General features: G+C 50.1%; 1 protein-coding gene across 1 annotated transcript in view; it reads right to left on the bottom strand.

Moving 5' to 3' along the window:
* Positions 1–4,020: 4,020 nt before the first annotated feature.
* FAM227A (family with sequence similarity 227 member A) overlaps positions 4,021–11,687 on the bottom strand; it is a 36,602-nt gene continuing 28,935 nt past the window's right edge. Inside the window, exons 11-15 of the mRNA XM_027873425.1 lie at positions 10,588–10,692; positions 8,740–8,870; positions 7,105–7,262; positions 6,241–6,393; positions 4,021–5,102 (exon numbers count right to left, since the gene is read on the bottom strand). Coding sequence (XP_027729226.1) covers positions 4,928–5,102; positions 6,241–6,393; positions 7,105–7,262; positions 8,740–8,870; positions 10,588–10,692 — 722 coding nt within the window. The 3' untranslated portion in view covers positions 4,021–4,927. The remainder of the gene's footprint in view (positions 5,103–6,240; positions 6,394–7,104; positions 7,263–8,739; positions 8,871–10,587; positions 10,693–11,687) is intronic.

Raw genomic sequence — 11,687 nt, 5'->3', positions numbered from 1 at the left:
AAAATTTGAAAGCCTTTGCACAAACAAAATCAATGCAGCTGGAATGAGAAGAAAAGATATGGATGGGGGGCAACCATCTTTGATAAATGTCTAACAATCAAAACTTATAGGGAATTAATTAACCAATTTACATGATTAAAAGTTGTTCCCTGAAAGACAAGTGCTTAAAGAATATGAATAGTTGGGGCAGCTAGGTGGTGCAGTAGGTACAGCACTGGCCCTGGAGTCAGGAGGCCCTGAGTTCAAATCTGGTCTCAGATCAGACACTTGATACTTACTAGCTGTATGACCCTAGGCAAGTCACTTAAGCCCAATTGCCTCACCAAAACAAAAAGAAAAAAAAAAAGGAATATGAACAGTTTTCAAAAGAAAAAGTGTACAAAATATTAAACATTTAAATAAATGTTCAAACTTACAAATAATAATAATAATAATAAAAATGCAAATTAAAACAAGAGATTACCCCATGCCCATCGAAAGGACATGGAGGGTGAAAAATGGGAAAATTCCATCTTAGAGGGGCTGTGGGGAAGATAACCATGCTTTGTCACTGCTGTTAGGGTCATGAATTGATCCAACCTTCTGGAAAATATTTGAGAAGCACCCATGAAAATTTGACTCAATACGCGTTTATTAAAAATCTACTATATATGCAAGACATTTTATAAGACTAAGGGCTCAAAGACAAAAACAAGGCAGCCCTTGTCCTCGGAGAGCTCCCATTCTACTAGAGAAATATAATACACACAAGTAAGTGTGGCACAAGAAAAACTGAGGAGGGAGGGAGTCTCCTGCTAGGTGACACAGACCTTAAGCCTTAAAGGAAGATAAGTATTCTGAGAGGCAGGAGGAGGGATGGAATTCCAGGGACTGGGGACAGTTTGGGTGAATGTCCAGAAGTATGATGTGGAATATTAAATTTAGACAATGGTGAACAATCCAATTTAGTGAAAACATAAGAGTTTGTGAAAAAGAGTTCTATGAAACAAGGCTGGAAAGGTGAATGCCTGGTAGACAGCATAAGGCCAGCACGCCCTATCTAAGATCTGGCTTTGAGGGGGCAGCTAGGTGGCGCAGTGGCTAGAGCACCGGCCCTGAAGTCAGGAAGACCTGAGTTCAAATCCGGCCTCACACCACACACTTGACACTTACTAGCTGTGTGACCCTGAGCAAGTCACTTAACCCCAGTTGCCTTGCAAAAAAAAAAAAAAAAAAACATCTGGCTTGGATCACGGGGCAGTTCAAGCCAAATGAGGGCGTTGGGGCAGGGGAGTGAGCAAGTCACACCTGTGCTTTAGGAAGATTTTGATGGCTGGATGAACGATGAACTGGAGAGGGGGCACAGCCTGCCAGAAAGGACACCGCAGTAAGCCAGGTGAGACATGAAGGGCTGGAGTCCCAGTGGTAAGGAAGAGGAGGCAATGAGGGCAAGCAGTTTGTCTTGGAAGTCTGGCAGTGCAAGGGAGGTGATGTGCAGGATGCTGGCTTCAGGAGTAAAGAGGGAAAGGCAACAGATAATCTGCGGGATGAGCTCCTTCCTGGAGGACAGGGGAGGGGATGGTACTGAGGACACATGTAACACAGGGATGGCTTTTGGCAAGAAGGACCACCACTTCCTCAGAGGCATGAGGAAGAGTGGAGGGGTGGGTCTGAGGTCCAGAGTAGGAAAAAGAGGGAGTTCACAGCAGCCGGCTTCTGTTACCTCCACCCAGCAGGAGATGAGGACATCTGCAGAGACAAGAGCAGGAGGCAGCTTGGGGGCTCGAGGCTTGCTGAGGGGAGTTTGGGAGAGAGTCAATTAAGGAAGACTGCATGGTCTGCTGTGCAGCAGTGAGGACCCAACTGAGACTGGAGGGCATAGCTTTGTGCTGGATCCAGGCAACACACTGGTGGGTCTCCCTCCTGTGATGTGAGGCAGGTCAGAATGGTGGATGCTGGGGGCGTCCCAGGGCTGAGACCCGGCACACCCCTAATGGCAGCAGGAAAAACGGGCAAGAAAAATGGGGGCAGAGAATAGCATCTATTGTTGGTCAGCTAGAGGGTCAAGAGTGAAGACAGCAAGAGGAGTCTAGAGCAGGGCTGGTGGACGTCGAGAACAAGAAACACGAGGTTGCAATGAGGACAAAGACCAGGTTTAGAAGGAGCGAGGCAGAGGGGGGAGAGGGAAGAAGAGAGAAAATTTCAGAGCCGAGAATTATGCAGATGGTCTAGTTCCAGAGGGTGACGCTTGTCCCCAGGATGGCTGAGGGAAGTGTGGGCTGAGGGCAAGCAATAGCTGTGTTCAGACCATTTAATGCGGAGATGCCCCTATGTGGGGTATAGCCCAAGAAATGAACCAGAACAAGAAAAGACCCCTTTGACCCCATGAAAAACCCTGGAACAGCTGAACCAGAAGGAAGATGGGGTGCAGCAGTCTGGTAGTCCAGGTAGCTTGAGGGATTTTCGGGAAAGGCCTCTCTTGCCTTGGGAGAAAGGAAGCAGCACAGAATGGAGGTGTCTCAGCAAGCTAGTGGAAAGCCCCACCTCAGCGAACCAGGAGGAGATCCTGAAACCCACGTGGTGGAGCAGGCAAACACCAACACCTGGACCCCTGAGTGCTTTAGTGAGGGCGGGGAACCGGTGGAAACCAGCATGGAAAATCACCAGGTGCCTCGCCATTCTACAGCAACCGGCTCTCCCAGTGCCTCAGTAAAACTAAAGGAAGCAGCGCTCCAAGGGGCCCCAGGCAGATAAACACCCTGCAACATCCATCTGAAAGGAGCTAAAGAAAGCGAAAGGAAGGAAAGGGCCCCGGAAGCAGGAAATCTCCAGGAGCCACATTACCCAATCCTACCCCTAGAGTTCCAGTGTTGCTGATTCCAGCCCAACAGCAGGAAAGCGACCAGAACCCTACAGCCTCCAGCTGCCAACACTGGAGGCCCCAGCACACAAAGCCAGTGACCAGGCCCTGGGCTCTCAACACAAGAAGCTTGGGTCAGTGCCCTCTGCTCCTCAGCAGGAGAGCTCAATCTCTTTAAAGGCCAGGAAATAAGCAAACACCACGAGCAAAAAGAAACTGCGATCGATTCATATTATGGGAACAGTGAAGATCAAGGCAGAAATTCTGAAGAGGACAACATCGTCAACAAACCCACATCTGGAGCCTCAAAAGGGAATATGAACTGGTCTGAAGCCCAAAAAGCCTTCTTGGAAGAGCTCAGGAAGGATTTTAAAAGTCAAATGAGAGAGGCTGAAGAAAAAATGGGAAAAGAAATGAGAGGTATGCAAGAGAGAGTCAATAGCTTGGAAAAGGAAGGACAAAAATTAACCATAGAAAACAAGTCCTTAAAAAATACAATTGGCCAACTGGAAAAAAGCACACTGAAGAAAACAAGTCCCTAAAAATACAATTGGTCAAATGGGGAAGGAGGTACAAGATCTAATAGAAGAAAACAATTTGTTAAAAATTAGAATTGGACAAATGGAAGCTAATGACTCTATGAGAGAGCAAGAATCAGTCAAACAAAAACAAAAGAATGAAAAAATAGATGAAAATAAATACCTCATTGGTAAAACAACTGACCTGGAAAATTGATCCAGGAGAGGCAATTTAAAAATTATTGGTCTACCTGAAAATCACAATGAAAAAAAGAGCCTGGACAATATCTTTTAGGAAATCACAAAGTAAAACTGCCCTGAGGTCTTAGAACTAGAGGGTAAAATAGCCATAGAAAGAATCCACTGATCACCTCCTGAAAGATCCCAAATTGAAAACGTCAAGGAATATAGTAGCCAATTCCAAAGTTACCAGGTCAAAGAAAAAATACTGCAAGCAGCCAGAAAGAAACAGTTTAAACATCATGGAACCACAGTCAGGATTACACAGGACCTTGCAGCTTCTACATTAAAAGATCGTAGGGCGTGGCAGTCTTGAGGAGGGAGGTGGGTGACGGAGGGGAAGAAAAATTTAAAACTCAAAAGCTTACGGAAGTGATTGTTGATAAATCAAAATAAATTAATTTTTTAAAAAAGGATTAAAAAAAAGAAAAGACCCCTTTGCAAATAAATGTTCATAGCAGCATTATTTGTGAGAAGAAAACACATGCCCCACAATTGAGGGATGATGGAACAAAGTATGCTCTGTGGAATGTCATGAATCGCTATACTTTCAAGAATAACAAAAAGGAAGAACTCAGAGGCACATGGGGCTGCTCAAGGTGAAGGAAGGAAGGCCGGGTGGAGAAAGCTGAGAAAACCACAACACACAATGACTACAATAAGGCAAAGTCAGCACTGACAGGTAAAAAAATTCAAGTGATAGTTGACACACACACCTTTCCTTTCTGTTGAATTATAAAACCAGAGCATCCCATGGATTATCAGGGCAGTCCCAAGTGGCCCAGTGGCTTTCTGGGAATGCACTGTGCAACAGCTTTCCTTGTCTGCTGAATGGGATCTAGCCATCAAAACATTTTAAAAGGATAAGTTGGAGAGGAGAGAGGATGAAGGTGATTACAATAGGCCAGAACAGAGGTAACAAAGGTCTGAACAAGGGGGTGGGTGTCCAAGGTAACTCAGAGGTGAAATCCACAGGATGTGGCTGGATGCCAAGGTGAGAGGAAAGACTGAGACCACCCAGGGTGACCAGGAGTATGGTGCATCTCTCAACAGAAATCAGGAGGTTAAGGAAGGAAAGCATGGGCTTGAGAAGGAAAATAAGTTCTCTTTTGAATCTATTGAATTTTAAAATAAACACTTCAATGTCGGAGAACACACTTAAGCTGAGGATGTGGGATTCCTCCCACGTTCCCAAAGCCTCTACCCCCAGCACTCAGCCTCCAGGGGCCTGTTTGCCACAGCCTCCAAAGCCCCAGATGGGGCCCACCTTTAATGTGCTCGACAGAAGGAACCACGAAGGGTTAATGACTCTTAACTCACAGTCTCAGGCCTAACATCTCATTTTCAGCTGGGGGGTTATGTGTGCAGTGTTGTAATGTACTTCTTCCATTTCAACGATTTTTCCATATTGATCATAAAATTCCTCCTGGAAAACTGGAGGGGGGATGAAATACTGATTCATCTTCTTCTTTTCTAATGCATTTGCGTTGACGTCTTTCACTTTCCTGGTGTGATGACAAAAAAAAAATCAAAACTGTATGATCTATTTATAGGATGAGGGAGAAATTTATCTTAATTTGCCAGTTAGCAATCAAGTAAAAGGCCTTCTCCTTGGAGAGGGGCCAGCACATGGAGCCGAGGTGTGATGGTGAGCACAGAGTAGGCCTCACTCATCACAGACCGGCCAGACTTCACTGCATTAGGCCGAATTCCCATCTCACTCTCCTCCTCTAACAGATGAAGACGTGCTCGCTCCACCCTCTTCCCCGCCACCCCCTACAATGAGGCACCTCCAAGTCAGGCATGGTCATGTTCTCAGAGCCAAAAGCAATGCCCTATACTTACTAAATAGCTACTTAATCAACCTCCGGTCCAAAAGCAAGTTCATCTTTCTTCTTCCCCAAACCCACTGAGACTTTCTCCTCTTGGAGGCATGGCCACTTACCTGCTATCACCCAGGGGTGACAGCCCCTCGGTCATTCTGTACAGCCAACCAAGAACCAGCTGCCCCCGTCCATTTCACCTCCACCTTCCTCTGCCCAGCCACCTGGCATCCCTGCAGGGCTTTCTGCCCACCCTCCTCCCACTAACCCATCCTTCAGACGGCCAGATGGGCATCTCGGCTCAAGTCACTGCATCTGAGAATGAGGTTGGGCGTTCTACAGCCCTCCCAGCTGGTCCCTCCCAGCTTTGGGTCAAGAGTCCTGTGGTTCTGATCCTGGGGCTGATGGTTACCTCCCCCAGCCCCTCTGCACACTCTCGTACTCCCACCAGACTGTCTGTTCCACGAACACAAAGACCACGGCTTAGGTCACTCCACCAGCTCTTGCACCTAGCTCGGTGGCCCACACCCAGAAGGCACTGAAGACGTGTCTCTTGAATGAATGACACACATACAATGTGCTCTTGGGGTCTGGGTACTCGTTATTTCTACTTTAACCAGATCTTTCTGACCTCGACCCAATGAAGGGATTCTAACGCTGAGAACCTTAAGTCCTCTGGCGGCTCTAGGGAGACCACTGCCTGAGGGTGAGCCCTTGGTGCCTCTTCAATCAAGCTAAAGGATCATGCAGTCACAGGATCCTAGAGCCTGAAGAGAGGTCGGAGATCTAGTCTGACCCCCTGGGACCCCGCCCTCACTACCTGATGAAATCGGCCTGCAGATCCTTCTGGCTCTGGTCAAATATCTTCCACTCCTTCCAGTGCACCTTACGCAGGTACCTGGTGTCCTTGCTCAGTTTCTTCATGTTAGCCCTGACCTGCCGGATCACATCTCGATAGGCTGCCGTGCCCTCTGTGGTTTTGATCGTAAAGGAAAACACAGAACTGCCTGAGCTGCTCTGACCCTTTGCCACAAGAGGACAGAGGCCTAGAATGGACCTGAAGGGGAGCGCCAGGGTGACAGGAGGCCGCTGGCCAGGGAAGAGGCCCAGGAATCCATCCTGTCATTGACCTAGGTCCATTTCCCTCTTCTTTACTCCTGAGCTAATTCCCTTTCTGTTTAGAGATAACAATAGCTAATAAACATTTCTACGAGGCCTACTACATGCCAGGCATGGCACCAAGAGCTTCATAAATGTGATCTCGTTTGGACCCACTGAGTCACGGGCCGCTTGGAAGGAAAGAGTCCTTTAGATTCCGAGGTGCTGGATGATGGAGCTGTGGTTTCACTGCCAACACTCTTCACAATGCCGCCTCCTCGTCAGGTTCTCCTTCAGTTTTCTGGAGGATGGCAAAGGGCCACCATAGCTAAACTCTGGGTCTCATTCCCTGCCTCTGGCGCCTAGCCCAGGGTGCTGCACATAGTAGGTGTTCAATAAATGCTTTGGATTGTCCACAAAGCCAGTCACAATGGCAGCTCTAGGCGGAGGGTGCGAATCCTCCCCACCTCTGCACAGCTGCCAGGCTCTCCCTACCTACATCTCGCCTTCAGAGGGCTCAGGATTCCAGCGTCCCTGGCAGGCACAGATCCAGAGTGGCAAGTATCTTAACAAGTGCTAAGGATATGGCACGGTCTTGGTCATATCACGCCGGACCATCAGGATGTCCTGGCCAGCCTGTCGATAAGCATCATGCTGCTGAAGGTAGTGAACAATCAGTGGGCTGTTGCCAGTTATGCTGAACAGGTTTCTCGAAAACTCGGGTCCCCTGCAGGCCGGGTGAGACTGAGGGGAGCAGAGGCGGACACTGTGATTGCAGCCAGTGAGGGCCGTGGGGGGGCCCAGACCACCTCCACCACCAAGCCAGTCATCTTCCACCGAGGAGCCAGAACTACCAGCTGCCTGCGAAGGCCTCAGGAACAGGGCTGGAGGCCGGAAGGTGGTGCCTCTTAACCCCTGCTCCAGGAATGGAAGCCCTCTGCCCTCGGAAGCCTGAGAGTGTGCCAGGCCAAGGGGAGCAGGGACCAGTCACGCCTTAGCTAGCTCTCCCTTGCCCCCAGGGCCATGAACACTGGGGCAGCCAAGCTTTGCCGCAGCCCCAGAAATGCCTGTGGGCATTGGTGACTGAGGCCCCGGCGCCAGCCCCTGTTCTCCCCTGGGCACCCCAGACCCTTGGCCAGAGTCATGGAGTGAGTGGGCAGCAGAGCTGGGGCTGGAGCCCAGGTCTCCAATGCCAGGGCACTGTGTGGGGCAGTCTTTGGTGGCTCGAAGCTCTACTGGTCCAATCCCCTCGATGTCCCCGAATGAGCAAACCAGGGGCTCGCCCCTGGTTTCCCGGCCCGCACAGCTCTGGCCCCATGTGCCTCGCTCACAGCTCCACCCGTGCCAAGAGCTGAGGAGGTGTCGGGGCAGACGCCTCGCCATGACACGGACCCCCCAAGGCCTGATCCCCTCCAGCCTCCAATGCCCCAGCTGAACGAAGCTCACGGCTGGGTGCACAGATGCAGGGCTTTGTAGAGCCCCCAACCTGCCACCTCCTTGCTCTCTTCCATCTAAGCCCCCCAAACTGTGCCAGGAGGGGGCAGCTGTAGGCTGTTTGACTGCTGGGCAAACCTGGCCCCAAATCAACAAGCAGGTCTTAACCGCAGGAGCTGCCCCAGAGGACTGTGGGCTGCCTGGGATGCAGGGGCTCCTCCTCCCTAGAGGGCTTCCTGCCCCAGCCAGTGAGAGGACTGAGTTCTGCCCAGGTCCGAGTGGCCTCGCTGGCCTGGCAGGGCCCTTCTCCTCCAGACATCCCCTGGCTCTTCTTCCAGGGGTACTGAAAACTGCGACAGGGATAGAGACTCTCCCCCAACTTGTCTGGAGGGATGTGTGCCTAGCACCTCCCTCAGCACCCGGATGCAAAGGGGAAAATCAAGGATATTACCCAGAATAATAGCTAGCCTTTGTAGAGTGCTTTAAGCTTTGGCAAGGGGATTTACATACGGTTCTTAGGGAAGAGGTGCTATTATTATCCCTACTTTACAGATGAGGAAACAGGCAAAGAGAGGCCAAGTGACTTGCCCAGGGTCACACAGCTGGTAAGTGTCTGAGGCAGGATTCAAACACAGGGCCTCTTGACTCCAAGGTCTGTGTCCTATCCACCGGGCCAAATAGCAGTTCACTGAGAGCCTAATGGATTCTTCACATAACAAGAACCCACGGAACCAGTCACTCGGGCCACTGAGCAATACCCAGAGGCCTCCCCAGTCCATCCGCTCACCTCATTCTGAGCTGACCTCTCTAATATCCTCATCTCTGTGATCTCCCTAACCTTCTTGGAGGCTTGTCTCTGGTTCTTTGAGCGGGGCTCCGACTTTGAGATTTGCATTGCAATCTTCTGCCTGTCGCTGCCTGTGAACAGAAAGAAATGCACCCAGAGACGTGTAGAAATGCTTGTCTTCATTTAGGATTCGCAGTGAATGCAGAGGAAGCCTGGGCATCCCCAGGTACCCCCCGATACGCCCCCTCGTGAGATGCTGCATGGCTGTCACCAATGCTGAGGCTCTTCGGGATGGGCAGGGGGCAGGAAAAGAATGTGACCCCACCCTGGCATAAAACCTCAGGAAGCCACCCCCGCCACGCAGGGAACTGTTCTGGCTGATTCCTCCCAAGAAAGACAGGAAGCCATGGACACAAATATTCACAGCAGCTCTTTCTGTGGTGGCAAAGAACTGGAAATTGAGGGGATGCCCATCAGTTGGGGAATATATATGAACGTAGTGGAATACCACTGTGCTATAGGAAATGATGAGCAGGCAGACTTCAGAAAAACCTGGAAAGCCTTGTATGGACTGATGCTGAATGAAGTGGGCACAACCAGAACACTGTACACAGTAACAGCCTTGTTGTGCAATGACTAATGCTGGTAGACTTAGCCCTTCTCGGCAATGCAAGGATCTAAGACATCTCCAAAGGTCTCATGTTGGAAAATACTATCCACATCCAAGGAAAGAACTATGGAGTTTGAATGTGGATCGAAGCAGACTCTTTGCAACTTTTTTCTTCTGTTTTGTTTCGTTTCTTCTTTCTTGTGGCCCCTCATATTGGTTCTAATTCTTCTTTACAACATGACTCATGTGAAAATATGTTTAATAGGAATGTATTTGTATAGCCTATATCGGATTGTACACCATCTTGGGGAGGGAGGTGGGGAGGGAGGGAGAGAAAATTTAAAACTCAAAAGCTTATGGAAGTGATCGTTGATAAATCAAAATAAATTAATTTAAAAAAAAGAAAGAAAGAAAGAAAGACAGGATGTAAGCCGGAGGAGGCCTGGCAAAGAGCGGCCATGGGATGGAAGGAAGAAAGGAGTGCAGGGGGTGTGCACAGAAAGGGAGCAGCCTTCTGGCTCCAAAGAGCACTGGCTAGAGGGTGGATTTGTGTGAAGGGGCCCTGGGCAGAGTCACCAAATCCCAGCAGACCTCCGCCAGGGAGGCTCCCCTGAAGCTTGAGAAAGGCCAGTTCATCTGTGTGTCCATCCATCCACCACACTGATCACAAATTTACAAGGCATCTCCTATGTGCCCAGCACTGTACTAAATGCTTTGGAGATTCAAGCACTTGTACAAGAGCTGCCCTCAAGGAGCTTTCAACCCAGTTGGGAAGGCAAGACCTACACACCAGAAGTGAAATGATAATATAAGAGGAAAAACCTGCCACCACAGGGGATAACCCAGAGTCATCCTGGACCCCCTTTTCTGCCCCCTCTCCTGACCTATGTTTCCAAGGACTTTGCTCCCTAACCACCCACCGTCCTCGGTCTTTCCTCCAAGCCTTGGCCCAGAAGCCGCCTCCTGAGTCCCCTCGGGATTCCAACCCGGCCACACTGACGTCTCCATCGCCAGCTAGACCACTTTTTCTCCAAGCCCTACTGCCCCCCGCTTACCTTACCAACTAGGCCAGAAGCTTCTTCCTTACACAGTCTTAAAGGCAATCTTGTCTTACCCTGCTCACTTCTGCCAACTCAGGGTTGGGGTGCTGGGTAATCCCAAGAGCAGGAAGCTCCTTGAGAGACTTGAAAGGCAGAGGGAAGGGGTGAGAAGGGGCCCACGCTAGGTAGTCCTCTCACCAGCAAGCTTCTCTCTGCCTCTCATCAGCTCTTCTCTGCGGAATCGCACCGGCTCCAACTCAAAGTAGTTCCAATGTACGTAGCTCCTTGGGCTTGGGAACGTGCCTGAGGGGGACAGAAGGCAGATGAGAGGGAGCGAGTGAAGGACCACAAGATCTTTCTTCAGTAAGCATCGGAGGAGGCCAGATTGGGACAGGGGCTGTATGGGCCGTTGGAGACCCAGACCACCTAGAGCCAGGCCCTGGCTCTGATGCGGACCAGCTGGGAGATCCTGGAAAAAGCATTTTCCTTTTAGGAGCCTCTGTTTCCCTATCTGCCAAACAGGGCAATACTGCTAGTAATTCCTTAGCTCAGGAGCAGTCACAATGTGAGGGGTACAGTGGGGTACAGTCTAGATTACAAGTCAGAAGAGATCATGGCAAAGTCACCAGCCGCAGCTCCAGGACACAGACAAGGAGCAGGCTTCCCACCTCTTGGCAGGGTGGAGGCAGATCACCAAGACCAGTTTTCTGATATCACCAATGGGAGAATTCTTTTTTTTTGACCAGAATCCTCCCAAGGGAGAGCTTTTAATTTGGAGGGTGGGTGGCAGGGAGGTCAGCGTGGCTGTGGGAGTGGCTGGGCCGTGAGAGATAATAAAAAAGAAAGAAAACAGCTACAAAACAGTTAAGACAGCAGAAAGGGCTGGGGGAGGGTGTTCCTTTTATGTCCCATCCCTTTCTCTGTTCTTCTGTCCACTCTGTATGTGAACACATTCATGTCTGGTGCTGTTTGTCCTCTGTGAACGGGAGGGCCCGGCCTGAGGCCACCTTGCCTTGCTAAGCCAGTCTACTCTCTGAGCCTTAGTTTTCACTCACGTAAAATGGGATAATAGCCCCTTCTCAGTCTCTGCAGATGGGCCATTTGTGGGAAGGAAGCAGTGGCCCCCAGGGAGCCCTGACTCCTTCCTGCTCACCCACAGCAGTCTCTGCGGTGAGCACTTGTGCATGTTAGAGTTGGCGGAACCCACCCCGGGGCAGCTTCCTATGGATGACGGCAGTCAGTTTGTGGAGTTCTGGGTGAGTGCAAGGTCTGCCGTGTTTTCAGCTTGGTATGTACAC

This window comes from Vombatus ursinus, unplaced genomic scaffold (assembly GCF_900497805.2).
Source record: "Vombatus ursinus unplaced genomic scaffold, bare-nosed wombat genome assembly UNPS02003292.1, whole genome shotgun sequence".
Taxonomy (NCBI): Eukaryota; Metazoa; Chordata; class Mammalia; order Diprotodontia; family Vombatidae; genus Vombatus; species Vombatus ursinus.
Note: the sequence above shows the minus strand (reverse complement) of the source record. Positions and strands in the feature narration are given on the sequence as shown.